Consider the following 25,813-nt stretch of genomic DNA (forward strand, 5'->3'; position numbering starts at 1 on the left):
CCAATTCGAAGAAATCTGAAATAATACCGAGACTCTGAAACTCCTTTTGAAGGAGGCTCTTGCTGGGTGAGAGGCAGCACTGTAGAACAAAATTAGAAACTCACTGTCTTTGGGAAAAAAAAAATTTTTTTTAATTCCACTTGAAATGTTTTTTCAGGACTGATGATTCTCTATTCATTATCTCTGATTGTAATCCTTTCAACTGTTATCATATGTTTACCTTTCCTTTTGAAAGGAATGTCTGTTACTCTATTTCCGTTCAGGTCACATTGTATATAGTTACAAAAGTACAACTTTGAAAGATTTTCATATTCTTTGGTTCTTGGACTTTCTTCATCATGCTACAGAGCCACCTGTCTTGATTTTAAACAGTAGAGGAATTTAGTGGTCTTGGTTTTGACGCAGAAATGTAAAAGAAACCAGTTAAGAAGCCATACAAACCTTTATTTCCTTGTTCATCAAAGCTGGTCTCTCTCCACGGAATTTCTAAGAGGAAATTTTTTTTTTTTAAATTGGTTTTATGCCATATCCCCAATTTTTCCATTTACTTTTTTTTTTTAATTGTTGTGCTTTAAGTGAAAGTTTACAGTTCAAGTTAGTCTCTCATACAAAAATTTATAAATACTTTGTTATGTGACCCTAGTTGCTCTCCCTATACTGTGACAGCACACTCCTCCTTTCCGCCCCAGATTTCCTGTGTCCATTCAACCAGCTCGTGACCCTCTCTGCCTTCTCATCTCGCTTCTGGACAGGAGCTGCCCATTTAGTCTCATGTATCTACTTGAGCTAAAAAGCACAAGCTTCATGAGTATCATTTTATGTCCCATGGTCCAGTGTAATCTTTGCAACGTTGGCCTTGGGATGGTTTTATAGTTTTAGGCTAACAGAGAGTCTGGGGGCCATGTCTTCTCGGGTCCCTACAGTCTCAAGCAAATCATTAGGTCTGATCTTTTTACTAGAGTTTGAGTTCTGCACCCCCCTTTTCTCCTGCTCTGTCAGGGACTGTTTGTTGTGTTCCCTGTCACTGCGGTCATTGGTGGTAACCGGGCACCATCTAGTTCTTCTGGTCTCAGGTTGATGAAGTCTCTGGTTTATGTGGCCCTTTCTGTCTCTTGGGCTAATAACTTTCCTTGTATCTATGATGTTAAGAAGAAATAATTTAAAAAAATTTTTTTAATTTACTTTTTGACTTAAAATTTTATTTAGCACCCTCATACAGCAAGTGTTTAAAATTTTTGCAGTCAAGAGATAAAATTATGAAATTTTACAAACATTTTATTTAAAACCCTTAATTTTTAAAGAGCCATTTAATATGGCATGCATTTAGAATCGATACTCTGCTTTTGCTTTGAGTATTTTTATCTTAGGTGTATTCTGACACATTTTGAAACAGTTTTGTCAGCTGACTGCATGTCTCTAAAGTGCTCATACTATTTTTAGAATTACTATTTTTATTATCAAAAGTGAAAGGTTGTTTCATTTGTTCACTGTCTTTCAAGTGGTAAACTTACGCGCCTTGTGTGTTTGCCCTTCCTGAAACCTCTGCTTAGAGGGCCATGTATTTCAGTCATGATTCAAAAAACTGGTTCTGTTGTTCGGAGAAATGATTATCAAACTCTTTTTTTCTGTCTTCCCTTCTCCTTTTCCTCCCCTTTCTCACTTCCCCTTCCCTTCCTCCCTCCTTCCTTCTTTTCCTGTCTTCCTCCCACCTTTTGTCATTCTGTCTTTCTTTTTGCCTCTTGGGCAAAAGAGCCTTTCACCCTCATCTGTTTATACTTTATTTTGGTAAAAGAATTTGTAGGTTTTTTATTCAATAGGAAAATCAGAATTGGAAAGGAGCTAAGTAAGCAGTTGTGAACTAACAACACAAAAATTGCTTGCTTTCTTCACGAGAGAAGCCTGTTACCATTATGAGCAGGGTTTATTTCATGAGACAATGTCGCATATACTTACTATGAATAGCATACAACAAGTTACATATAGGCAGCTTTCTAATGAAGGGTATTGGTGCTAACACAGTGGGGAGTTATGCATTGATCATCTTGTACAAATAGGCATGGACAATTCATATTTGAATTGCTATGTGTATAAATTGGTTTATTTAGTTTCATTACCATCAATTTAGTTTTTGTGAGTTGTTTGGTGTACCTCGGAGCCCTGGTGGCACAGTGGTTAATTGCTTGGCTGCTAACCAAAAGGTCAGCAGTTCGAATCCACCAGCTGCTCCTTGGAAACCCTGTGGGGCAGTTCCACTCTGTCCTGTAGGGTCGCTTTGAGTTGGAATCAACTTGACGGCAGCGGGTTTGGTTTTTGGTGTACCTTATAGTTAAAGATTTGTTTATTTGAATCGTAAATAGTCTGGGCCTTAGATAACTCCTTTATGTTTTTTAAAATTTATATTTTTTCAGTATCTTTCTTTTCTATGTATTGTTCTAAGAGTGTCATATAGTACTATACTCTTTCATTTTTCATATTATTCTACCTCCGGAGAATTGTGGTATTTCCCTTTTCTGGTACTTAACTCTTGAGGGCTTTTATTTCTCCATTGATCAAGACCATTTGACTCGGTGCTCTTATCCCTAAGATGCGATTAAATCCTCAGTTGTCCTCCCCCGACTCCCACCCCAACATGGAAAGGAGCATTGTTGGCTGCTAAAGACCTGGCGGTTGGCTCCTCTAAAGACTACAGCCTAGGAAATCCTATGAGGCTGTTCTGCTCTGTCACATACAGTTGGTTTGAGTTGGAATTAACTCACTGACACCACCAACAACACACCACATGGAAAAGACAGGTTCTTAACCCCTGTTTGGGATTTCCTGCCTCATGGCCACATTTCCGAGCTTAAGTTACTGCCAGCAGCTCATGAGTGCTCTCTAGCTATATAATTTAGTATAGTAATAGAATAATAGAAGTAGTTTCTCTGAAGGCCTGTTGAAGCTTAAACACTTAAAATAGTTTTTACAGTTATTTTGTTAATAAGCAATATAAAAATTTTTAATTTGATGTTTGAGAAGCGTTCTATTTGCTTTTTAAAAAATATATACTAATTTTACTTAGAAATGAAGTAAATTTAAGAGAATAAGTAGTTGATTTTTATTAATTATTTTAATAATGTTTCTTCCAAAAGTTGCCTCTGTGCTACAATAATCTTTCTTTAGAAAGCTGATTTTTAAAAGCAGTTTTAAAAAATACTTCAACTTGATCGGGCTTTCATCACCAAAAGCAATTATGTGTGCTCTTTTTACATGAGTACTCATAAAAATGTGCGTTTTTATGTTTCTTACTACTTACCATAGAGGTATACTTTTTTCTTTTTAAGTAATTTTAATTAAAAACCAATGTTAATGCTGCTTCAGTGATGAAGATACTGAAGGTTTATTTATACCTTTTTTATGATGAAATTGTCTTGACCCTAATTTTGTATGAAGTGACTGAAAAGTCACCGCTTGCTAATTTGAGCAGTATTAGGTTTTGAAAGATTAGATGTAAGTTGGATAATGTTTGACTAACGTGGTGGGATTTGTTTAGATTTAGAGAGAGCAGGTAAAACTGAATTTTTCAGGATGAGGTGTTTGGCACATGCTTAAGAAAAAAGTACTATGTAATCAGTTACTGTTAAGTTGTGAGGAGATTAAGGCAGATGTATATGGGATATGCCAAAGACACAGTTCCCAGTTTGTTTATGAAAAAGCAAATATGATTACTGTGAAGTTATGTTGTAGTTCAGGCATTGTCAAATGAAACTGAAAGCACTTCTGGCTATGGGTGGTCCACTGTACCCCAGCCTTGACTGTGTCATTTGCTGTACATTTCTCTGCTTTGGAAGTCAAGTTTGTCCTGATAGTTAGATAAGTTCCAAAAGGCAGGAGACATGAACTTCCAGGTCTGTATGAGTTCAGTATCTCGGTAATTGGAGCCCCGGGCTACTGGCTTTTCCCAGGCCTCTCCGCTCTCCACACCTGACACTTACTTTATTAAAGTCATCGTAAGGAAATTGAGGCCCAGAGAGGACAATTCACGCAGTCCTTGGTTGAAACTGGGACAAAAACTCAGTTTTCTGATACCCTCTGCCATAATAAATAAGGTGGTAGTTGGAGGAGGAGTTTCCTGTTTTGATGTAATTTCCTGAACCATAAATTAATAGCTATTCAGAGGCAGTAATAAATGTAAAAGTAAAATAATCACTAATTTTCAGTTCTTAATATACTTGAAAATACAATTTAGTTTATTTTGGCCTGATATGAAGTAATAATTATAGTTAACGTTTACTGCACTTGATTCTGGGCCAGGTAACTCTGCTTTCCATATATTATGTCATTTAATTTTTATAACAGCCCTGTGAGAGATGAGTGTGGTTACTCTTACATAGAGGGAAGAACTAAGGCTAAGTATTGCACTACTAGTAAGTACAGTGCTGCTGTTCACATCCACGTCTGTCTGATTCTGAGCCGTACTGCAAACCCTTACGTGCTATCCTGGGGCTTTCTTTTCAACTTCACGTGTCTTCTAAAAGGAAATAGGGTATGAGAAAACTCATCCACAAAGATCAGTCACTCCGTAGACCCCTCTTGACCAAACAACAACAACAAAAAAAGAAACCAAGTGTTTTAAATTATTATCAAGTTAGTATTACAGATTTCCAGCAACTGAAAAAGTATATAGTGATTATTTCACTCCCTCTACAAATTAGTGAAATACAATCTAGTAACATCTAGCTTTAACCTTTTATTTTATTTTTAAACAGAAACATTGCTCCCTTCATCTTGAGAGATTACAAGAATCACAAATGGTCAATATACAGATACCACAGGTTAGAGAGATTGTACCCTTTTTTGGCTAAAGAGCATAAATCCAACGGTACAGGCCTTATATATAAGGTTGGGATTATAATTGACTTTATTTAGGTGAACTAAATCACGTTCCCACATACCCTAGTCCTCTAATGAGTGAAGCGACAGCTATCAGCTACTAGAATTTGCCTTCTGTTCTTGTGAAGAGTGGAGGGAACTGGATCACCAGAGAGACCACGTAGCCGTGCAGCCTTTGCGATTTGCGTTTTCGAATCGTTTTGTACATCATTTGAGAGTTGGATGGTAGAGTACAGAAATTCTCAGTGGAAACAGCAGATTTTATGTGTAGCACTCTCTCTGCCACAGAACCAGTACAATAACTGTAAAGTTAACATGAACACAAAATGTTAGAAACTGGCAAAATTATGTATCTTTTGCTTATTTCCTTGGATAGACTAGCTTGCCATTTTAGAATTACCTTTTTAAAGTATGCTTTTAAGTCAGTCTGTTGTTTAGTTTGGAACTGGATGGCTGCCTATAAACCTTGCCTGTTAATTCTATGATTTGTTTCTAAATGGGCTTCTTCACCCTAAAAGAAGATCCAGACAACTGTGTTCTTTGTTGCCCTGATAGGAAATGTTTATTGAGTATTGTAAATAAATAGACTAATGTCAATAGGTATGAATATGTATGAATGCATAGCCTTGTTACAAGTACTTTGGAAATGCCCAGAAGTAAAAATCACTGTGGTTTTCAGGGAGCTCTAAATGTAGCTGGAGAGAAGTTATACCCTTTTTCATGGGGCAAATTTAAATGTTGTCTAAACTTCTGAATTTCTTAACGTTTTTTGAGAAAGTGTAACACTTCTTTCTGATAATCGGAGAAAATGCTCCGTGATTCCTTTACGTTTCAAAAGTCAGATCTATCGGATGAGTTGTAGCCTAGTTTTCTGCAGTTAATTTTCCTCCAGGTGGTTTTGACAAGAAAGGATTCCTAGTGCTCCAAGTAATGAGATTTCAATTTTCTGCCCTGGTTGTGTAATGTATTGATCACTTCTGCTGAGTTTGCTTTGTGTTATTCCTTGAAATTTCTTCACAGATTAGTTCTTAAGCTTTCAGAGAAGTTGGATAGACCTCTGTCTGGACTTAAGAATTTCAAGAAACTTACTGAGAAAGTGTCAGGTGGAGACACTGCCTGAAAATTACCCCTTCCCCCTGTAACTTTTTTCTTTTGAGATTTGGGGGCTTGCTTTATTTTTTTATGTATACATCACATTATAAGTAGTGACAAGTTTATTCTAAGATTCCACTTCAGAATTACCTACTGCTCTTTTGTTTTTTGTTTATTTGCATTTGCCCTCTTGACTGTGGTCTAGTTAATATTTTAAATATTCCCTTTTGGTCATTCGTGTTTAAATTGTTACACACTGACCTTTTCATTAAAACAGAAGTGTCGATCAGTTGACATTTCTTCATATTCAATTACAAATTCATATGGAAAATGTTATGTTGGCTCATGCATTCACTTGAGAGGCACCTACAAGTAGGCAAACAAGTTATAGTTTTTAATATTACTCAACTAACTTGTTAAGGTAGCAGGTCAAAATGATGGCTGTTGCTCTTTTTGATAAAAATTGTTGCTGTCAATAACAGAAAACTGATTTCTGGCAGTTGCCGAATAAAAGCACACCAGATTTTGGTGTGTCTGCTGTTTGCAGTTTGATGTAAAAGCACTTCAATAAAAATTAGTCTTTTAAGTTTTAAGCCACTAAGCATACTTCTTGAAGTGTTGATGAATGTGGTTATCGCTACCTACTTTATAAAGATTGACAATGATCCACCCGTTTCCAAGTGTAACATTTCCCCCGCTTTAGCTCGTAGAAGAGAAACACCAGGGTGAGGGAAAGACTAGATTAAGGAGTTCAGGTGGTGAGTCCTCTTGGTTCCGTCTGTATGAAAGAGAAGGATTAGTTGCATGTTCACCGATACCATATGAGCATATCTTAGAGGTATTTATTAATTGAATTGTATGTGTTCTTAAAATACCCCAATCTAATTTATCAAATGGCTTTTCCCCCCAGTTCTGTAGAAAATGTTCTCAAAACACTCGTGAAAAGCTGCCGACCGTAAGTAGCTTCTCGATTTATCAAGACGCTTGTTGTGTCTGTGGGCTTTTTCTGTCTCTGGTGTGCTTGAAGGGGAAGCCAAAGGTGTAAAGTGAGCTGCTTGTGTTGTGGGCGTTGTCGTGGTAGTCGCGGGGCACAAATAATTGCAAACTTCTTGAAATGAATTTTTTTCAGATTTCACTTATAAATTTGGGATTTTTAAAGTGGTATGGTGTCAGCCACTAACTATCAAGTAAAAATAACCATGCTTTACTTAAATCATCTTTATTTGAAAGGTTTTCCTAAAATATTGGCATTTGTTGTTCAGATCAAAAGCATTTTCCCAAATGAACACTGTAGGTATTACATCAAAGTATGAGTAATAACCAGAAGATAGGCTATGTTTTTTCTAAGTTCTGTATTAGTAGTGTATTTGACTTTAAATGTCCCATATTTAACGTTTAAAGGTGAACATGAACAGAATTTTACTTTGATTAACTAAAGTCCAATTCTGTGTACGTCACTTATTTTCTTGTTTTTGATCAGGCTGTACTGAGACCATTTTACTGCTATGGATGCAGTGAACTCTCTTGAACAGAAAGCTTTGTATTTATCATGTTTGTAATATGAGTCAATGTTATTTAATAAACCAGATATTTATTTTTGATTTACTGTCCTACTCAGTCTTGGGCGAATTTATTTGCAGGACATAAGATTTCTCCCTTTTAAGAAGGGTAAAGCCTAGCGAGATTCATAGACCACCAGTGAGCTGTGCCGTCTTGTGCTAAGCAGTTAGCCTCTCTGGGCCTGTGTTATCTCCAGGGTTCTTAGGTAATTCATAGAACTCCAAGTTTTTAGTTTGAATTATTTGGCTAACAGTGATTTTAATCGACTCAGAAAAATTAGGAAGGGAAATTTCTGTATGAGATCCTCCAAGGTGGGACATATTCTTCTTTTTTTTTTTTTAAATTCTAATCTGTGGCACAGTGACCTGGCACATAAATACTTGGAGGACTCAACAGAAGTATTAGTAGGTATTTATTCTTTATATAAAAAAGGGATGAAGTATGATTTTAATTAACACAGACATATACAGATATATATAGGATTGATAATATGCGTAGGCCAAACCTAAAAGTGGATTTGAAAGGATTTCCTAACTTGTTTGGTTATATCCGAAATCAGAATTTCTCACATGCTGTTCCTCATTTCAAAACCCTGTAAATACACTTAAATTACGATACACGGCTCCTCTTTGTCCGCTCACATAGTTTTATGTGTGTATGCACAGCTCAGATTTTAATTTTGTAAATCTCTCCCAGGAATGCCCCTGCCCTGTTCATGGAATTGAAAGATAGGAGAGCCTGTAGACCTAGATTATTTAGTCCAGCTCCCTCTTATCCACAAGAGGACTCTGGTCCAGTGAGAGTGAATGGTTTGTCCAGTGGTGCCTAGAGGTTCCTGGACGTACGCTGTCTTTTCTCACTTCACTGACTGTCCACTTGTCAGATAGGCTGGATTCTACATGACAGGATTTTTCTCTGTTGCTATTATACAGCACAAAAAAACCAAACACAAACAAAAAATGTTTAACTTTGTCGGTGATTTGAATGACTTTATATTTTATCTGAGTTTTATCAGCCTGATAGCATTTGTTACATGAGGAATTTTCAGTCTCAAAGAAGAGAATTTGCCTTATTCTAAGTGTAATGGGTATTTATTTTAGTGTTGTAAAAACAGGTTTTTTATAGGCTGCTCAGCATTTGTATTTGTAGTGTGTTTATTGTGAAATCCATTCCCCTCCCCTGCTTTTGTCAGTCTTTTGTTTCTGTTATAAAGCTTTTAGCCAGTGATCAATACAGTGAAAATCTTCTTTACCAGGTATTTTCCAGCAGATGCCACAGCCGAGATGCTGGAAGAATGGAGGCCTTTAATGTGCCCTTTCGATGTGACAATGCAAAAGGCCATCACTTATTTTGAAATATTTCTTCCTACCTCCCTTCCTCCGGAACTTCATCATAAAGGTTTTAAGTAAGTATATCTATCTCTTAAGGAATTCTAGAATACAGCAGGAAATACAGATACACAGACAAACTAGTAAAGCAATAATAAATTTAAAAATTTTACTGATTCATTTATTGGTTTATCTCCGTGTGTGAAGGTTAAAACATAACATTGTAAATTAAGAGAGAATACTTGTATGTTAAACCAGATAAGATGAGGGCTTTAACTTAAGAGCAAGAGAAAGGATAATGAAAACAAAAAGTAGTATCAATAAATAGGCAGTGTCAGAAATGTTAAATTGCATAATATTTAAGAGAATGAAACTCGGGTTTAGCGCTCATCCTATGTAGTTTCTCGTGGGCGTTTTTGAAGTCTCTATTTGTTGCTCGGTCTAGTCTTGCCACTGTTTTTAAGAATTATTTATTTTTCTAGATGACAGTAGACATGTAGTAAGTTCTAGAATACAAAATATGTAGAATGGTATACCTCCTATCAAAATATGTAGAATGTACCTTTATGAAAAAAGAAAAAAAAAGTATGAAGAAAAGACTAGAAGAAACACAATGATTTATCACTGGGTTGCAAGTTTGTGCTTAGTTTTTTTTCTTTTCTCCCCATGTTTTCTCTAGTGGGATGGCTAAATCTTTTATAAACAGATTTTTTTTTATATAGCCATGTCTTTATTTAAAATTTTTAAATACTTTAATTTCTTTGACATTTGTAAAAATTGGTTAATGGTATTCCAACATTTTTGCCCCTACGTTTTCTTCTGTTTCTTTAATTTGGGATAATTTCCTTCTCCTTATTTTATCATACCTGGCACTCTGTGGCTCAAACTTCGTTTGTGCAACATTCGCTATAGTATTAGTTAATGAGGGTAATTGGCTTATTAAGGGAAAAGAAGTAAGGGAGAGTTGCAGAACAAATAGTAACAGGACGATAGTAACAATAAAGGAGAAAGGCAGAAGAAAGGAAAGGAAGGGTCAACTTATAAACAGGTATTAGGTAGGGGTGGACAGTAATCAACAATGAAGTAGAAATTTAATAGATGAGATTACTTGTAGCATAAATAAATTGAAAGGGGAATATTCAGACATGAGATACTCCTTTGTTCCATTAAGTTTGTAACTTTCAGTATTATTTTTTCTAGGTTGTGTAGTTATCAGTAAGAATAATAGATTTAAAAAAATACAAAGGATACCTGGCTTTGAACCACTTTTATAAATCACTTGCTATTCATAACAACATTTTTCTTCTTCAGACTTTGGTTTGATGAATTAATTGGCCTTTGGGCTTCAGTGCAAAATCTCCCACAGTGGGAGGGGGTGAGTATCTCTCTCATACCTTTTAGTCTGGAAATAAATGTATCAAATCATTTGATAAGTAACTTCATTCCCTAAGTTTAGTTATTAGCATTGTAGTGACCAATTTTTTTTTTTCATTGTATTTACTGTATTCTAATGGAAGTAGGCATTTCATTTATTTTGGTTTTATCAATATCCAGGAGTCTACACATGTATTGTGAAATATATGAAGTGTAAGGGCTTGTTTTCTTCCTTTTGTATACACCAACACGGTGCTGGACACACAGTGGGTGTTTTCCACGTCCTTTTGGATTAAAATTTCTTTTTCTGTTTGTATTGCAGATTATTTGCCGTTTCCTTTTTAGAAGCATTTCAGTTGCAGTTAATTTTAAATAGGTGATATAGATCAAAATGTAAAGTTGAGGGGGTTTCAAAACGAAGTCATAAACCACATGTTAAATTAAGCTGTGCCAGTGATTGCTGAAAAGAACAGGTGGATTAGGGCCAGGGCCGAGACACTGATAAATGGAGTCGTACACAGCGTGAAGCATGTAAGCAATGGCGTCGATCTGTACATGCTTACGTTGTCGCGCATGTATCTTTTTTATTGTGTATATTTTCACCAAAAAGAAAAAAACCCCGAGTCATGGCAAAACACCAAACAACAAATGTATTAACTTTTTCTCTTTTGTTTACTTCCAGCAACTAGTAAATCTCTTTGCTCGACTGGCTACAGATAATATAGGGTACATAGACTGGGACCCGTATGTACCAAAGGTAATGAGAACATTTGAACCTAGAACATACAGCAGCACTGACACCAACTTTGTTATCAAGGAGAAGTGTGTTTTCTATGCTGGTTTCAAACACCACCTAAAATATTTTTTGGCCATTAGTAAAAACCTATATAAAGAAAATAAATTTATTTACCGGGATGGGTCATTTATTTTCAAAAAGCAATTGGACCTGTCAAGCAAGGCATCATAAATGTGTGTTTTTTCTCTTCCATATGCTGGGCATGAACCATAAGCATCAGAGTGGGTAGTTTGTAAAGTACGAAGTATATTATTCAGTATTCCATACATTCATACTTTCCAGTAATTTTGTGAATTGTATTTGATTGCTGTTCTAGGGCATCCCCCACTTTTTAGATCACATGTATTTTCCTAGAGTAAATAAAGCCAGAGTGTATCTAGGTGGAGTGTATGTTAGCATTGCTGCTTTGCTGTTGTCTCACCTGCAGCAGAATCACCTACGGCAGAATCGGTAGGGCTGGGACAAGGCAGCCAGGTGATTCTGACGCACGCTGACAGTGGAGCACGGCTAGGGAGCAGCAGAAGGCAGATGCTCTGTTTGTCTTCGCCTGTGCTACTTTCCCCTGCCGCTGGCCATTAGAAGCCAAGCGGGAGGAGAAGTAGCTTCCCCCCACCTCCAGGCGCCTGTCTGTTAGCAGTGACAGACTTAAAATACACATTTAATTGTCTTAAAATACAATTATTAAGTGACAGATTAAAGCATAACTTGTTAGTGAAAAAAAATCAAGTCAGTATTAAAATTTTGAGTTGAAAGTTAATCTTTTAGAAGATATTTACACCCAGGGCGGTGCTGTTGTGCTTTCTTAGCATGGAGTGAGTCCCGAGGAAAAGAGGTTTTATGTACATTTAAAGAGGCAAAAAGATTTTCATGTTTACTACAGGATCTACATTCGGCATTTATATGTTTACCTGGTAAAATCTTGTTTTGTCTAATTTTGGATATGTGGATGCAGCCACTTCATATCCACATGTCCACACGCCTGGGACTCCAGAGTACCCTAGAACTTATCTATGTATAGATATGTATGTGTCATTTTAAGGTGGTGCAGTGGTTAAAGCAATCAACTGCTAACCAAAAGGTTGGCGGTTCAAAACCACCAGCAGCTCCTCGGGAGAAGGATGTGGCAGTCTGCTTCTATAGAGATTTACGGCCTTGGAAACCCTGTGGGGTTGCTATGAGTTAAAATCGACTCGATGGCAGTGGGTGGGTGAGTGGGATGTGTAATTTTAGAAAAGCAATTATTTAATAACAGCCTGTAATTTTGCTTGAAAATTATTTGTATGAAAAGGAGAATATATGTAATAACACTAATAACAAATACTATTTAAGGAAAGAGTTATTTGATACCTTTAACTATTCTTTCTTTTTCTTTTTTAAAGATATTTACAAGAATTCTGAGAAGCTTAAACCTCCCAGTGGGAAGCAATCAAGTATTAGTCCCAAGATTTTTAACAAATGCTTATGATATAGGACATGCTGTAATATGGATTACTGCCATGATGGTTTGTAATACATTATGTTTATTTTATGTAGTTCATCTAAATTTTCTGTTAACCGTAAAAAACTTCTGCATAATCACCTAAATCCATGTGAGTGACTTGGTCCCTTGATCCTTGGATGTTTTCTGATGTAGTAAGCTCATATTTATCAGAACCAGAATGTATTAATTATAAATTTCCTTAGTCAAAGGACCTTAATAGCAGAGTTAATATTATAGTTTTGAGGGATTCAGAATGTCTAACAGTTTTCACAGACCAGGAACCAGACTCAGATAAAAGGACTTTCCCAGGGTCACGTTGATAATGATAAAGGTGAGAGTAGAACTTGGGGTTCCATATGTGCTCAGTAACCCAGTTACTCACTCAGTAGTGATGTTCACATAAAGCGTTGTGCTCAAACAAAGCTTATTAACAAAGTCATGTTGGTGCATGAAGTGTGAAGGATTGCCGTCATTGGAGGAAAGTAAAAATACCTTTGTGAGGTTAGGTTTCAGCGTCATCTTTCAAATAAGAATACTAGAACAACTTTACGTTGTAATTTTTTAAATTATCATTAATACATTGCTTCTGCAGCTGTCTCTTCTCACATTATTGTATTTCATATTGTCTTGTTTCTGGGGAAAGGCAGACTGGTTGGTAGAAATTTAGCTCTTAAATTTCACTGTAAGAGAAAAGAAAACAAAAGAAATGCAGGCTACCGTAGAAATTTAGCTCTTAAATTTCACTGTAAGAGAAAAGAAAACAAAAGAAATGCAGGCTACCCCTGTTTTTGCCGTTTCATTGTTAAATGGAAGGAAAATCTCATTTCGTTTCTAATATTCAACAAGGAGAAAGACATTTGGATGTTTATTACCTTACCTAAGCTGCGAGTTGGTGCGTGTTTGTTGGCGGCCACAGAATTACACGGTGATTTGAATTAATTTTACTGTGCTTTCTCACACAGTTGCCTTTACTGGCAGTTTCATTTTGTGTTAAATGTGAAAACGAATATAACAAAGAAATCAATGATTCTGTCAGTTGTTTTAGAGATGTACAAATTTTGTTGGTATGTTGTTGGGTAATTCTTCTGGTCTCTCTGAGCGGTTGCTGTGTTCTAGGTAGAGGTGCCAGATCGGGCACCATGAACATGGATTTCATTTCAGCAGAAGGACATGTTCCTAATGGAACTTGACATTCTGTCTTTGGTCTCTGCTGTTTCTTGAAATGAGATCATCATGAGACAGATATGAGGTTTTCAAGGCTAAGCTGTAGTCCTTTACCCCAGGGCTGTTCAACTTGATAAGCTGAAAGCTAGCTTTTCCCCGTCCATTTTTGCCCAGGTTATGTCTGTTGTAGTTTAATCATTTCAGACGTTTAGAAGTAATCATAAAATTCTGGAATGCATTTATGTAAATCTGCCTTCCATTTCATTCACTTGAGTCATTTAAGAAATATTTTGTATGCCTAATGTTACCACTCTTGGTTATTTTAAGATTATAGTCTAGTGGCAATTTTCGTATTCCAGTTATCTGACTGCAAAATAGTAAAATATACTGCTATTCCAGGTTTAAATATAGTCTTTTCAGTTTTCTAATTTGGTTTAAGTACATGCCCTTATTTTTAGTAGAATGTTTTGAATCGATTTGGATAAACTCTGTTTAGTTGATTTTTGTCAGCAGGATGAATGTGAACCAAGTTAGAGATTTATATGTAGGCTTGAGCCTGTTGGCCCTTCATTTTTACAGAATAACGTGGCTACTTTTTTTTTTTTTTTTTTTTTTAAATCTCAACAGGGTGGACCAAGTAAGCTAGTGCAAAAACACCTGGCTGGTTTGTTTAACAGCATCACATCTTTTTACCATCCTTCAAATAATGGGCGCTGGCTGGTAAGTATTTTACAGAGGTAAAGATTCATAACTGAGTAAAGATGGAAGGCCCTCACCAAGTTATAATTTTTCTGTCCCTCATAAGAGCTTTCAGTATATGTAAGTGATTAAGTTTCAAATTAAGTTACTATGTATTGGTGTGGTAACAAATGCCACAAAAGCAAGTCTGTTTCTTTCCTTGAAGTTACTAGATTAAATGGCTTTTCATATAACGGAAGATTTATGTGGTGCTAGAAACTTTTAAAACTAAAATTTGAACCTCATTTTTATTTATTATTATCAATAATTAGTGTTTTGTTATACTGAGTTATGCTGTGCAGGTCTTTATTATGAAATGATAAGAACTATTATTTTTAAAATCTTTCCTTGGGAGGTTAGAGAGGAACCATGAATATCTATGTGGGAAAATTGAGCCTACCTAAACTTCTTGCTTCTGTCCCCAGAACAAGTTAATGAAACTACTTCAGAGGTTGCCAAACAGTGTTGTTAGAAGATTGCATCGTGAAAGATACAAGAAGCCTTCTTGGTTAACTCCTGTGCCTGATAGCCATAAGCTTACTGATCAGGATGTTACAGACTTTGTACAATGCATTATTCAACCTGTCCTCTTGGCTATGTTCAGCAAAACCGGTAGTCTAGAAGCAGCCCAGGCTCTGCAAAATCTTGCACTCATGAGACCTGAGTTAGTAATACCCCCTGTACTTGAAAGGTAAGTGTAGCTTTACAGGTTTTGTGGAAGCCTCAGTGATGGCTAAGCTGTTCTGGTTATCTGTTCCCTCTAGTATGCTCTTCTGTTTGGTTCTCTTTTCTTCCCTGGGGCTGTCATCTGCTATTTCAGTGCTTATTCCTGTTCCTACAGGAGAATTGAGGCATTTTTACTTCCTGATTGGTAACTTGATAAAGTTTTATGAGGGAGAAAAGAACATTGAAACGAAACGGATAATAAATATTTTGGATTGTTTGCACATTTTTAGTTATCTACAGTTTTTGCTCAAATTAAGAGCTGGCTTTTTTTTCTTTTTTTTAAATCAAAATATAAATATTGACTACATGGCAGTGAATAAGAAAGTGGTTTTTTATTTCAATTATAGAATCAGTGATACAGTAGACAGATTATCTTTATTCTCATATATAATCTTAGGTTTGTTGTTTTCACGGTGTACATTTTATTGTATTCGTTTTATTTTGTATGTGGAAACAGTAATGAAAATAGCTTTTTATTTGCCTAGTCACTGTCACAATATAGGCCTAGTGTGCTTTTCAAGAGAGAGCTACTCAATTCTTTTTAACATTCAAGAGCAGATTACAAGCTTTCTGTTACACCTTTTGAATCTTTCGCTTCGTCTGCTGTCTCAACTCGAGCCTTTTGATTTTTCTCTAAGTGTGTTTGTCAAAAGGTCGAGGTGAAATGGTAGTTTATGGAGCCTGAAAGGATCCAGTGATTTGAGTTCCTTTAGACTCAGATTGTTCCCTAGTGGCATAATTCAGAACACAGCCTGTCTTCTGACTGGCTGTTGAGACGGGTAAGTTCATATTGGTCATATTTACTTGGGGAAGTGTCCTTGTTAAAGATCTTGATCAACATTAGGCTTGCTTCTCGATTATCTGTGATTTTTAGTTGCTTATGCTGTCTCACTCTGTCCTCATTGCCATACATAGTCAAGTTAGGTTGGACCTCACATTCCCAACCTCCCCTATTTTTGTGTGCATGTCTTCGGCACTGAAACTCTTCCAGCACATAGAGCTTTGTCAGGAAATGGAGGGGGGAAGGTAGTTGGTTTCCCCTCTGCCTCTGTCCCCCGTGGTGTTGGCTCCTTGGCCTCCGTTGGGTCATGGTAGGTACCGTTGATGGCAGGTCCCATGAGGCTCCCCAGCTCTCCGGTTATGCTCTGAGGAGGCACTTCACCTGCTGGTAAACTTTGAAGTGTGGGGTGTCCTGGTGTGTTGTACTTTCCCTTTGTTCTGGTTTATTTCTGTGTTTTTCCACTGATTAATTATGGATCATGAGATACGTTTTTAGTAGATGGAACAAAGCTTATAAATACAAATGTGTTTGTATTTTCTTTAGTCCTCAGTTTTTGGACAGATTTAATGTCGGCATATTGAGTGATATATGCTTGGTCAAGATAAATATTTTATTGAAAAAACTGACAACTCAATGACATTTGTTGAGATTCCTTCAGTTGTTCGATTGTGTTTAGAAGTGGCATGACAACTTTTTGAAAGGTTTTTTTTTTTTTTTTTTTAAATAGAAGTATAAGTCTTTTTAAAAAGTGAAAATATAGAAAAAAATTCAGCACTTTGGTTTGCACGTCTCCTAAAGACAGTCTCTGTTGAAGAATTTGGCGAGTTTTGTCTGTCTTTTACAATGAGCCTAGGTGGGTTTTTTTGTTGTTGTTTGTTTTGTTTATCCTTGGTATAAGTTCTCTTTTTTTCCCACTTACTATCTAATGAAACTTCCCTTATTATTTATCTTCTCTGTATAAGCAGCATTTAAAATGATCACATAGCATTTAATGGTCTGTATTTGCCTCAGTTCGCTTAGCCATTTTTTAATATTGTTAAGCATATAGGTTGTTTCTGTGTCTTTTCCTTTATTATTATGATGCTTATACATGCATAGAGCTTCTTCCATTTTAGATTCCCCCCTCCCCTCCATAGGCTGGATTCTGAAAAGTAAAATCAAGAGTATGAAGGTTTTGGGCTCTTAAATATTAGTGACAGAGATCACATTTGTGTCATATGCTCCCCAGTTCACTCTAGGATAGTTATTCTCATGTGTCTGGTAGCTGATTCTCTTTATTTTATACTTTGAAAAAGACTTATATTTTTAAATTGGAAAATTTCAGCATTTTAATAGGATTATTTTTCCTATAAAGGGGGAAAGTAGAGAAGTTGTAATTTATTATTTCTGAATTCTAATAGTGACTGTTAGATGAGATGCAAACCTGGAATGTGAAGCACATCTGGATTTAAGATGAGTGTGATGTGGAGTCAGATGACCGGAATAATACAAACTGGGTAGAGTTTGCCTGGAGGAGGGGGACAGGAGGTTAGGGAAAGAGCTGTAGTCTACACTTTCTTTCACTTTGTTTATGTAGTTCTCTTAACTTTAACAGCAAATGTTCACTCCAAGCACCCTGCTAACTACAAACCTTTAAGTCCAAATGCAGCTTAGAAATGTAGTATATTTAATGTATCATGTATGCTTATGTGTGATGAAGGTAAATTTTTTAAAATTCTGTTTTCCACTTGTAGAACATATCCTGCACTAGAGACATTAACAGAACCTCACCAGCTCACCGCCACTCTAAGTTGTGTGATTGGGGTAGCCCGCAGTTTGGTATCGGGGGGCATATGGTTTCCTGAAGGTCCAACACACATGCTACCTCTGTTGATGAGAGCGTTGCCTGGGGTGGATCCAAATGACTTCAGTAAATGCATGGTGAGCACCTGTCTGGTTCTCTTGTATTTAAATTGTAATTGTGCAGTGGACGTCTTTTTCATTTTTTTCAAATGCTCTTTAGAACATGGTTCAATATCAAACCTGTTAGTGATCACAGAACAGTATCTATAGATGCCTAAGTTTAGATCTATGGACAGCTAATCTATATAACAGCTTTCTTGGTAAGAAATTTGCCATAACCTGTATGCATTTAATGATGATAGTGTGATACATTAAAGCTCATTACATGTTTACTATTTTTCATTTAAGGAGAGGTGTTAAAAATCATAGTGTATGATCACTTGGACCTCCCCTCACTACACTGGTGGGCAGGGGGCATGATGAAAAATTGGGGTTTAAAATGCCAGAGCTTGAGCAGATGCTCGTCTTCCGCGTCCCTCTTCTCTGGTTTCTATGTTAGCATTTTTATGTACCCTTGGTTCACGTTACATTTTCAGGCGGGAAGCGGACTAACTTTTCACTGACAAAAGATGGGAGAACGTTGTGCTTAGAACTCTCAATAAGAAAGGCCGAAAAAAGTGTTTTTTAAAGCTGGTAACTGTATGAGAAGAAATTTAGCATATCTTCACTACTAAGGCAGCAGCTGGTTGGCTGTGAGAAACCTTAAGGTGTCCAGTTCTGCGTGGAAGTTTTCCAGAATGATTGTTACAGGATTTCCCTCAAAAGAATGTGTTGAGTGCTTCCTTGTAGCGTACGGTGCACTTAGCATTCTTGTGTTTTTGAACCTGAACTATGAACTGTGTAGTAAACGTTGACAATTCTGTGCATCTTCCCACAGATCACATTCCAGTTTATAGCCACGTTTTCCACTCTGGTGCCTTTAGTAGATTGTTCTTCTGTCCTACAAGAGAGAGATGACCTCACAGAAGTAAGGATGCTTTCTGATTATAAAAGGGCTAACCGAGTTCTAATTCCTGTTTGTATGCGTAATGATGTTTCATACTTTAAACACAGTTTTGGATAGGTGCTGACTTAGTTAAGTCACTATTTTGTGACTAGGATGGGGTAAACACAGTGCCAGGCCCACATTGCTTAAACGGTCTGCAGAGCACCCACCGTACGAGGTAGCCTCAGAAATAGGCCATTTTTGTAAACAACTGACGCCTGGAGGTGTATTTCCATCTTCTGTCACTTCAGTGGTCAAGCGTAGGTGGTGGTGGTTTGCTTTTCTCTGTTTTTGTGTTAGGAATAAATCTGCCCTGGGATCGGCATCTGATGGAGAGAGATTTGATTCATTACTGTCTGGTCATTTAGAACTGCTTTCTTTATAGCAGGCTTGTTACAACTGAGTCCTGTGGATGTTGAGGTAGTGAGAGATCACCCTTGACATATGTACCAGCAGTTTGAAAACTAATTGATAGTAAAGGTGGTTGCTTGACTTCTGCTTTTGGCCCTTGTAAAATATGTGAATTACTTCTTATTTGGGTTCCTGGAAAGTAGTAGTCACAGCTGTTCCACATTGAGCACATGAGTATGGTGGTGTTTCTCACAGTACCCAATACAGCAATTTAATGTTAAATTTATTGTGAGACCGTAATTGATTTTTGTTCGTTCAGAGAACAAAATCAAAGGTCATTTGTAACTTTTCTCCACATTGGGGTGTTACAGGTGGAACGAGAGCTTTGTTCAGCCACAGCTGAGTTTGAGGATTTCGTCTTACAGTTTATGGACAGGTGAGCATGTCGTCCAAACCTGCCCTTTATCTGACATTCAAAAACATGACTGGCCTGTCCCAGCAACCTTAGTCTCTCTGCATTTTAAACTTTCTGTGAACCAGTTATTTTCTGCTTTGAATTGTTTGTGTTGATACCATGTGTTTCCATTAATGGAAGCTTGCTGAGTTATTGAGTGTGTCTGAATTTTTGATAGATACTATGGATTTTTTTTTTTTTTTTTTTGCCCCCTCTCAAAAACCTCCCCTAAGTGTTTAGTGGTGCATATGAAGTACCCACTAGTTACACCCCATAGTCCCCACCGGGGTCTGTTGGTACGTATGTGTAACAAAAATTTTCAGAATTTCTATGTTTCGTACCAGAAATTCAGACCCCTCATCCAGTACCCTGTGAGAACAGTAATTGGCGACGCACGTCCGTTTCTTCAGGTTCACAGTCAGAAGAGGCCCCCACCTTGTGGCAGCACCCACTGTCTGGTGCGGCAGCTTCCCAGTAAACCCCAGAGGCAGAAAACGTGCCTGGTCCCTACAGGTGCCGATGAGCATGAAAGGGTTCACTTTTATTTAGTTATTACCCAAGGGCAGTGCTTCTAAAGTTACGGAAGGACAATTGATTTGTGGGCCCTGGACAAATGGTAGCTATCACTGAATATTCATGGCAGTAGAGGCTTATCTAATCACAAATGTTCAACCTTTTTTTAGTTGCTAAACACTGTGCTCTGTTTGGTGATTTAGATGCTTTGGGCTTATAGAAAGTAGCACATTGGAGCAAACAAGAGAAGAGACAGAAACCGAGAAGATGACTCACTTGGAGAGTTTGGTTGAATTGGGTCTGTCTTCTACGTTTAGCACGATTCTCACGCAGTGCTCCAAAGAGATATTTATGGTAAGAGAGCATTGCTGCGATAAATTACATTCTAATGTTGTAGTTTTGATATTTTAAAGTTGAACTGCAAGTTTTAAATGTGTATATCATGCCAGTTTGTCCTTTCTGTTCATAGTAAAGTTTAAAAAGGATGTATTTTAAAAATTTACGAGTAGGTATAATGATTGGGAGAGAAGTTGTGGAAATTGTTTATGCATCGCCTGATAAAAATTAAATCCTAAATATAGCAACCTATATGGATCCTATGATGGATCGGAAATATTTGTCCTCATAAGGCGTTCTGTAAACATTTATTTAATATTGGTTGATGCCTGTTATGTACAGTATAGTTTTAAAGACTGTAGTTTATTTCCATTTTTGTTTCTTTTCCCGTCATCTGAGATTATCTGTTTAATATATTTATCCTGTTTTAAAACTAAACTGTTTTCTTAAAGAGTTAACACTACAGTGCATGAAATATTTACTAAGATTACATTACTATAAAGAAATGAACCTGAATAATCTCTGGATTAGCAGAAATCGTTTGAAAAGAGTTATTTATAATTTTTAGCATTGTTGACCTAGGTCTAGAAATCATACTTCCATTCAACAGTTAAAATTCTGTGACATGATAGGATTTAATTTTACTATTAAATGGGGTGGTTCAAGCCTTTTTAGGGTAGATATGGCGCAATGATTAAGCACTAGGCTAGTAACTGAAAGGTCAGTGGTTCGAACCTACCAGCCGCTCTGCCGGAAGATGTGGCAGTCTGCTTCCCTAAAGATTACAGCCTTGGAAACCCTACAGGGCAGTTCTATCCTGTCCTGTAGGGTCATTATGAGTTGGAATTGACTTGATGGCGGTGGGATAGATGTGGATAGTTTGTAGTTGTCAGAATGATAAACTATAAACATCAGACATTCCTCCCAAATCCTCTTGTTACATTGGATTAGTCAGAAAGATATTAACTGAATTACATTTGCTTCCAACCAGCTGTCATTTTGTTTGGGGTCGTTTCTGTTGGGAATAAAATTTTGTTCCTCAAATGTTTTGTTCAAGTTAGGATCTTTTGTAGATTGTACTTAAACCTGAATCTAACATTGTTAAGCAAATTCTTAAAAAATTGGATGGTTAAAAATAGGCTTTGGTTATTTTTGGCATAGTCTGAGTATGTTTGCCATTTTGTTTTTTTCATCCACAAGATGTTTAATTTTCTCAAGAATGCTGATTAGGTGTTTTCATTTCTTACATATCTTAACAGGTGGCCCTTCAGAAGGTTTTTAATTTTTCTATTTCACATATTTTTGAAACAAGAGTAGCAGGCCGCATGGTGGCAGACATGTGCCGTGCTGCCGTGAAGGTGAGTTTGTACTTCTGAACTGGTAAGTTAATAAAACAACAACGGATATGTTGATGCAGTTAATTACTTCAGAAGTGTTTGTTGTACATAAACTACGTAGCTCTTTCAGTAGCTCCTTATACGACTTACTTGCTACTGAAAATAGACCTAGTGTGTATTTTGTGACTCATAGAAGCTTGTGCCTTTTAACAAGAGCTTTTCTACACAAATATGTTTTCAGTGCTGCCCAGAGGAATCTTTGAAGCTGTTTGTCCCCCACTGCTGCAGTGTTATAACTCAGCTTACAATGAGTAAGTCTTAAGGATATTATTATGTCTTTACAATTTTAGATAAAAAATTTTTTGTTGGTTTCTACAACTCTTTGATGACAGTAGATCCTAAAAGCTATGCAATATTACAGTTTTGCAATTTGGTGTAAATCACTCAAAAATAAAAAAAGTATCATGCAGGTTGGCAGGTAGCTTAGCAATTTTACTTTATTAAATTAATATTTTCCTACCTACAAAAACCATCCAGAGGTTGCCTTAAAAAATATGTTACTTTGTGATATGTAGGATGGCGGAAATCCTGGTTGGTGTATTTGTTTTCTTTAAAATTGAGTTTCTGCCTCCTCTAGAGTCAGTTCAACTCCATGAAAAGTCTCCCTAGAAGAGACTTCTCTCAGCTAAATAAATAACTGTAAAGCCAGTGGCCACTGAGTTAATTCTGACTCAGGGTGACCCCGTGTGTGTCAGAGTAGAATTATGCTCCATAGGGTTTTCAGTGGCTGATTTTTTGATGTATTTGGTTGCATGCATAATTGTTTCCTCTGATACTGTTTTTGTCATTTTTAGATGATGATGTATTGAATGAAGAAGAACTAGATAAGGAGTTACTATGGAATCTTCAACTTTTGTCTGAGGTATTATAAGTCTTTGGAATAAAAAATTTTTATTTGAAAACGTTGACTTGCTTTTAGAGTTTATCCTTTTTCTGAGAAACTATTTTTTCCCATGTAAAAATTTATGCATACATTGTTATGTGACTCTTAGTTGTTCTCCCCATACTGTTACAGCACACTCCTCCTTTCCACTCCTGATTCCCCATGTCCATTCAACCAGCTCCTAACCCGCTCTGCTTTCCCATCTCACCTCCAGACAGAACTTGCCCATTTAGTCTCTTGTATCTACTTGAGCTAAGAGGCACACTCCTCATGAGTATCACTTTATGTCCCACAATCCAGTCCTATTCCTGTTTGAAAAGTTGGCCTCAGAAATTGTTTTAGTTCTGGGCTGATAGAGAATCTGGGGGCCATGCTTTCCAGGGTTCCCTGATAGAGAATCTGGGGGCCATGCTTCCTGGGGTTCCTCTAGTCTCAGTCAGACCATTAAGTCTGGTCTTCTAACTAGAATTTGAGTTCTGCACCCCACCTTTCTCCTGCTCCATCCAGGACTCTCTGTTGTGTTCCCTGTCAGGGCAGTCATTGGTGGTAGCCGGGCACCATCTAGTTCTTCTGGTCTCAGGCTGATGAAGTCTCTGGTTTATGTGGCCCTTTCTGTCTCTTGGGGTAATAGTTTCCTTGTGTCTTTAGTGTTCTTCATTCTCCTTTACTCCAGGTGATTGGGACCAATTGATGTATCTTAGATGGCCGCTTGTAAGCTTTTAAGACCCCAGATGCCACTCACCAAAGTAGGATGCAGAACATTTTCTTAATAAGCTTTGTTATGCCAGTTGACCTAGATGTCCCCTAAAAGCATGGTCCCTAGACCCCTACCCCTGCTACTCTGTCCCTCAGAGTGTTTCACTGTATTCAGGAAACTTCTTAGCTTTGGTTTAGTCCAGTTGTGCTGACTTCCCCTGTGTGTGCTGTCCTTCCCTTCCCGTAAGATAATTCTTGTTTACTGTCTAGTTAGTAAATAACCGTCACCCTCCCTCCCCACCCTCATAACCGTCAAAGAATGTTTTCTTCTGTGTTTAAACCTTTTCTTGAATTCTTATAATAGTGGTCTTATACAATTTTTGTCCTTCTGTGACTGACTGAATTCACTAAGCATTTAATGACCTCCAGCTTCCTCCATGTTATGTTTCACGGCTTCATCGTTGTTCTTTATCGTTGCATAGCATTCCATTGTGTGGATATACCATAATTTGTTTATCCATTCGTCCACTGATGGGCACCTAGGTTGTTTCCATCTTTTTGCTATTGTGAACAGTGCTGCAGTGAACATGGGTGGGCATATATCTATTCGTGTGACGGTTCTTTCTTCTCTAGGATATATTCCAAGGAGCAGGATAGCTGGATTGTATGGTACTTCTACTTCTAGCTTTTTAAGGAAGTGCCAAATCGATTTCCAAAATGGTTGTATCATGTTATATTCCCAGCAACAGTGTATAAGTGTTCCAGTCTCTCCAGCATTTATTATTTTGTGTTTTTTGGATTAGTGCTAGCCTTGTTGGGGTGAGATGGTATCTCATTGTAGTTTTGATCTGCATTTCTCTGACGGTTAATGATTGTGAGCAGTTCTTCATGTGTCTGTTAGCCACCTGAATATCTTCTTTGGCAAAATGCCTGTTTGTATCCTTTGCCCATTTTTAATTGGGTTGTTTGTCTTTCTGTTGTTGAGGTTTTGCAGTATCTTGTAGATTTTAGAGATTAGACGCTGATCGGGTTTGTTGTGGCCAAAAATTTTTTCCCAGTCTGTAGGTTGTCTTTTCACTCTTTTGGTGAAGGCATTTGATGAGCGTAAGTGTTTGATTTTTAGGAGCTCCCATTTATCTGGTCTCTCTTGTGGTGCTTGTGCATTTTTACTTATGGTTTGTATTGTGTTTGTGCCATGTATTAGGGCTCCTAGCGTTGTCCCTATTTTTTCTTACATGATCTTTATCGTTTTCGATTTTATATTTAAGTCTCTGATCCATTTTGAGTTAGTTTTTGTGCATGGCATGAGGTATAGGTCTTGTTTTAGTTTTTTGCAGATGGATATCCAGTTATGCCAGCACCATGTGTTAAAGAGACTGTCTTTTCCCCGGTTAACGGACTTTGGGCCTTTGTCAAGTATCAGCTGCTCTTAGGTGGATGATTTAATGTCTGGATTCTCAATTCTGTTCCATTGGTCTATGTATCTGTTGTTGTACCAGTACCAGGCTGTTTTGACTACCATGGCAGTATAATAGCTTCTAAAACCACGTAGTGTGAGGCCTCCCACTTTGTTCTTCTTCTTCAGTAATACTTTACTTCTTTGGGGCCTCTTCCCTTTCCGTATGAAGTTGGTGATTTGTTTCTCCATCTCATTAAAAATTCCGGTGGAATCAGGATCAGGATTGCATTGTATCTGTAAATCACTTTGGGTAGAATAGCCATTTTCACAATCTTGAGTCTTCCTATCCACGAGCAAGGTATGTTTTATGCAGGTCTCTTTTGGTTTTCTTGCAGTAGTGTCTTGTAGTTTTCTTTGTGTAGGTCTTTTATGTCTTTGGTTAGATTTATTCCTAAGTATTTTATCTTCTTGGGGATTATTGTAGATGGTATTGATTTAGTGATTTCCTCTTCAAAGTTCTCTTTGTTGGTGTAGAGGAATCCAGCTGACTTTTGTATGTTTATCTTGTATCCTGATACTTTGCTGAAATCTTCTGTTAGTTCCAGTAGTTTTCATATGGATTCTTTGGGGTTTTCTGTGTATAAGATCATATCGTCTGAAAATAGAGATACTTTGACTTCTTCCCTACCAATTTGGATGCTCTTTATTTCTTTTTCAAGCTTAATTGCTCTAGCTACGACCTCCAGCACAGTGTTGAGTAAGAGTGGTAGTAAAGGGCATCCTTGTCTGGTTCCTGTTCTCAGGGGGAATGCTTTCAAAGTCTCTCCATTGAGGATGATGTTGGCTGTTGGCTTTGTATAAATGCCCTTAGTTAATTGAGGAATTTCCCTTCTATTCCTATTTTGTTGAGAATTTTTGTCATGAATGGGTGTTGGACTTTGTCAGATGCCTTTTCTGCATCGATTGATAAGATCATGTGGTTCTTGTCATTTGTTTTATTTATGTGATGGATTACATTGATTGTTTTTCTAATGTTGAACCATCCCTGC

At 37.1% G+C, this 25,813-nt stretch overlaps 1 protein-coding gene across 3 annotated transcripts in view; it reads left to right on the plus strand.

The window, feature by feature from the left end:
• Nucleotides 1-25,813, plus strand: part of PSME4 (proteasome activator subunit 4) — a 101,872-nt gene that overhangs the window by 18,398 nt on the left and 57,661 nt on the right. For 2 of the 3 annotated variants that reach the window (XR_002824749.1, XM_023735134.1), the window contains exons 4-18: nt 4,746-4,811; nt 6,872-6,916; nt 8,777-8,926; nt 10,161-10,224; nt 10,906-10,980; nt 12,399-12,521; nt 14,291-14,383; nt 14,827-15,092; nt 17,642-17,828; nt 18,628-18,717; nt 19,458-19,522; nt 20,257-20,407; nt 21,649-21,747; nt 21,968-22,037; nt 22,581-22,648. Coding sequence is in view for 2 of the 3 variants with exons in the window: in XM_023735134.1 (XP_023590902.1) it covers nt 4,746-4,811; nt 6,872-6,916; nt 8,777-8,926; nt 10,161-10,224; nt 10,906-10,980; nt 12,399-12,521; nt 14,291-14,383; nt 14,827-15,092; nt 17,642-17,828; nt 18,628-18,717; nt 19,458-19,522; nt 20,257-20,407; nt 21,649-21,747; nt 21,968-22,037; nt 22,581-22,648 (1,612 nt within the window). In the remaining variant the exon portion in view is untranslated. The remainder of the gene's footprint in view (nt 1-4,745; nt 4,812-6,871; nt 6,917-8,776; nt 8,927-10,160; nt 10,225-10,905; nt 10,981-12,398; nt 12,522-14,290; nt 14,384-14,826; nt 15,093-17,641; nt 17,829-18,627; nt 18,718-19,457; nt 19,523-20,256; nt 20,408-21,648; nt 21,748-21,967; nt 22,038-22,580; nt 22,649-25,813) is intronic. The other variant, XM_004369463.2, reaches the window with a different exon arrangement.

The sequence above is a fragment of the Trichechus manatus genome, unplaced genomic scaffold (genome assembly GCF_000243295.1).
Source record: "Trichechus manatus latirostris isolate Lorelei unplaced genomic scaffold, TriManLat1.0 scaffold00005, whole genome shotgun sequence".
Lineage (NCBI taxonomy): Eukaryota > Metazoa > Chordata > Mammalia > Sirenia > Trichechidae > Trichechus > Trichechus manatus.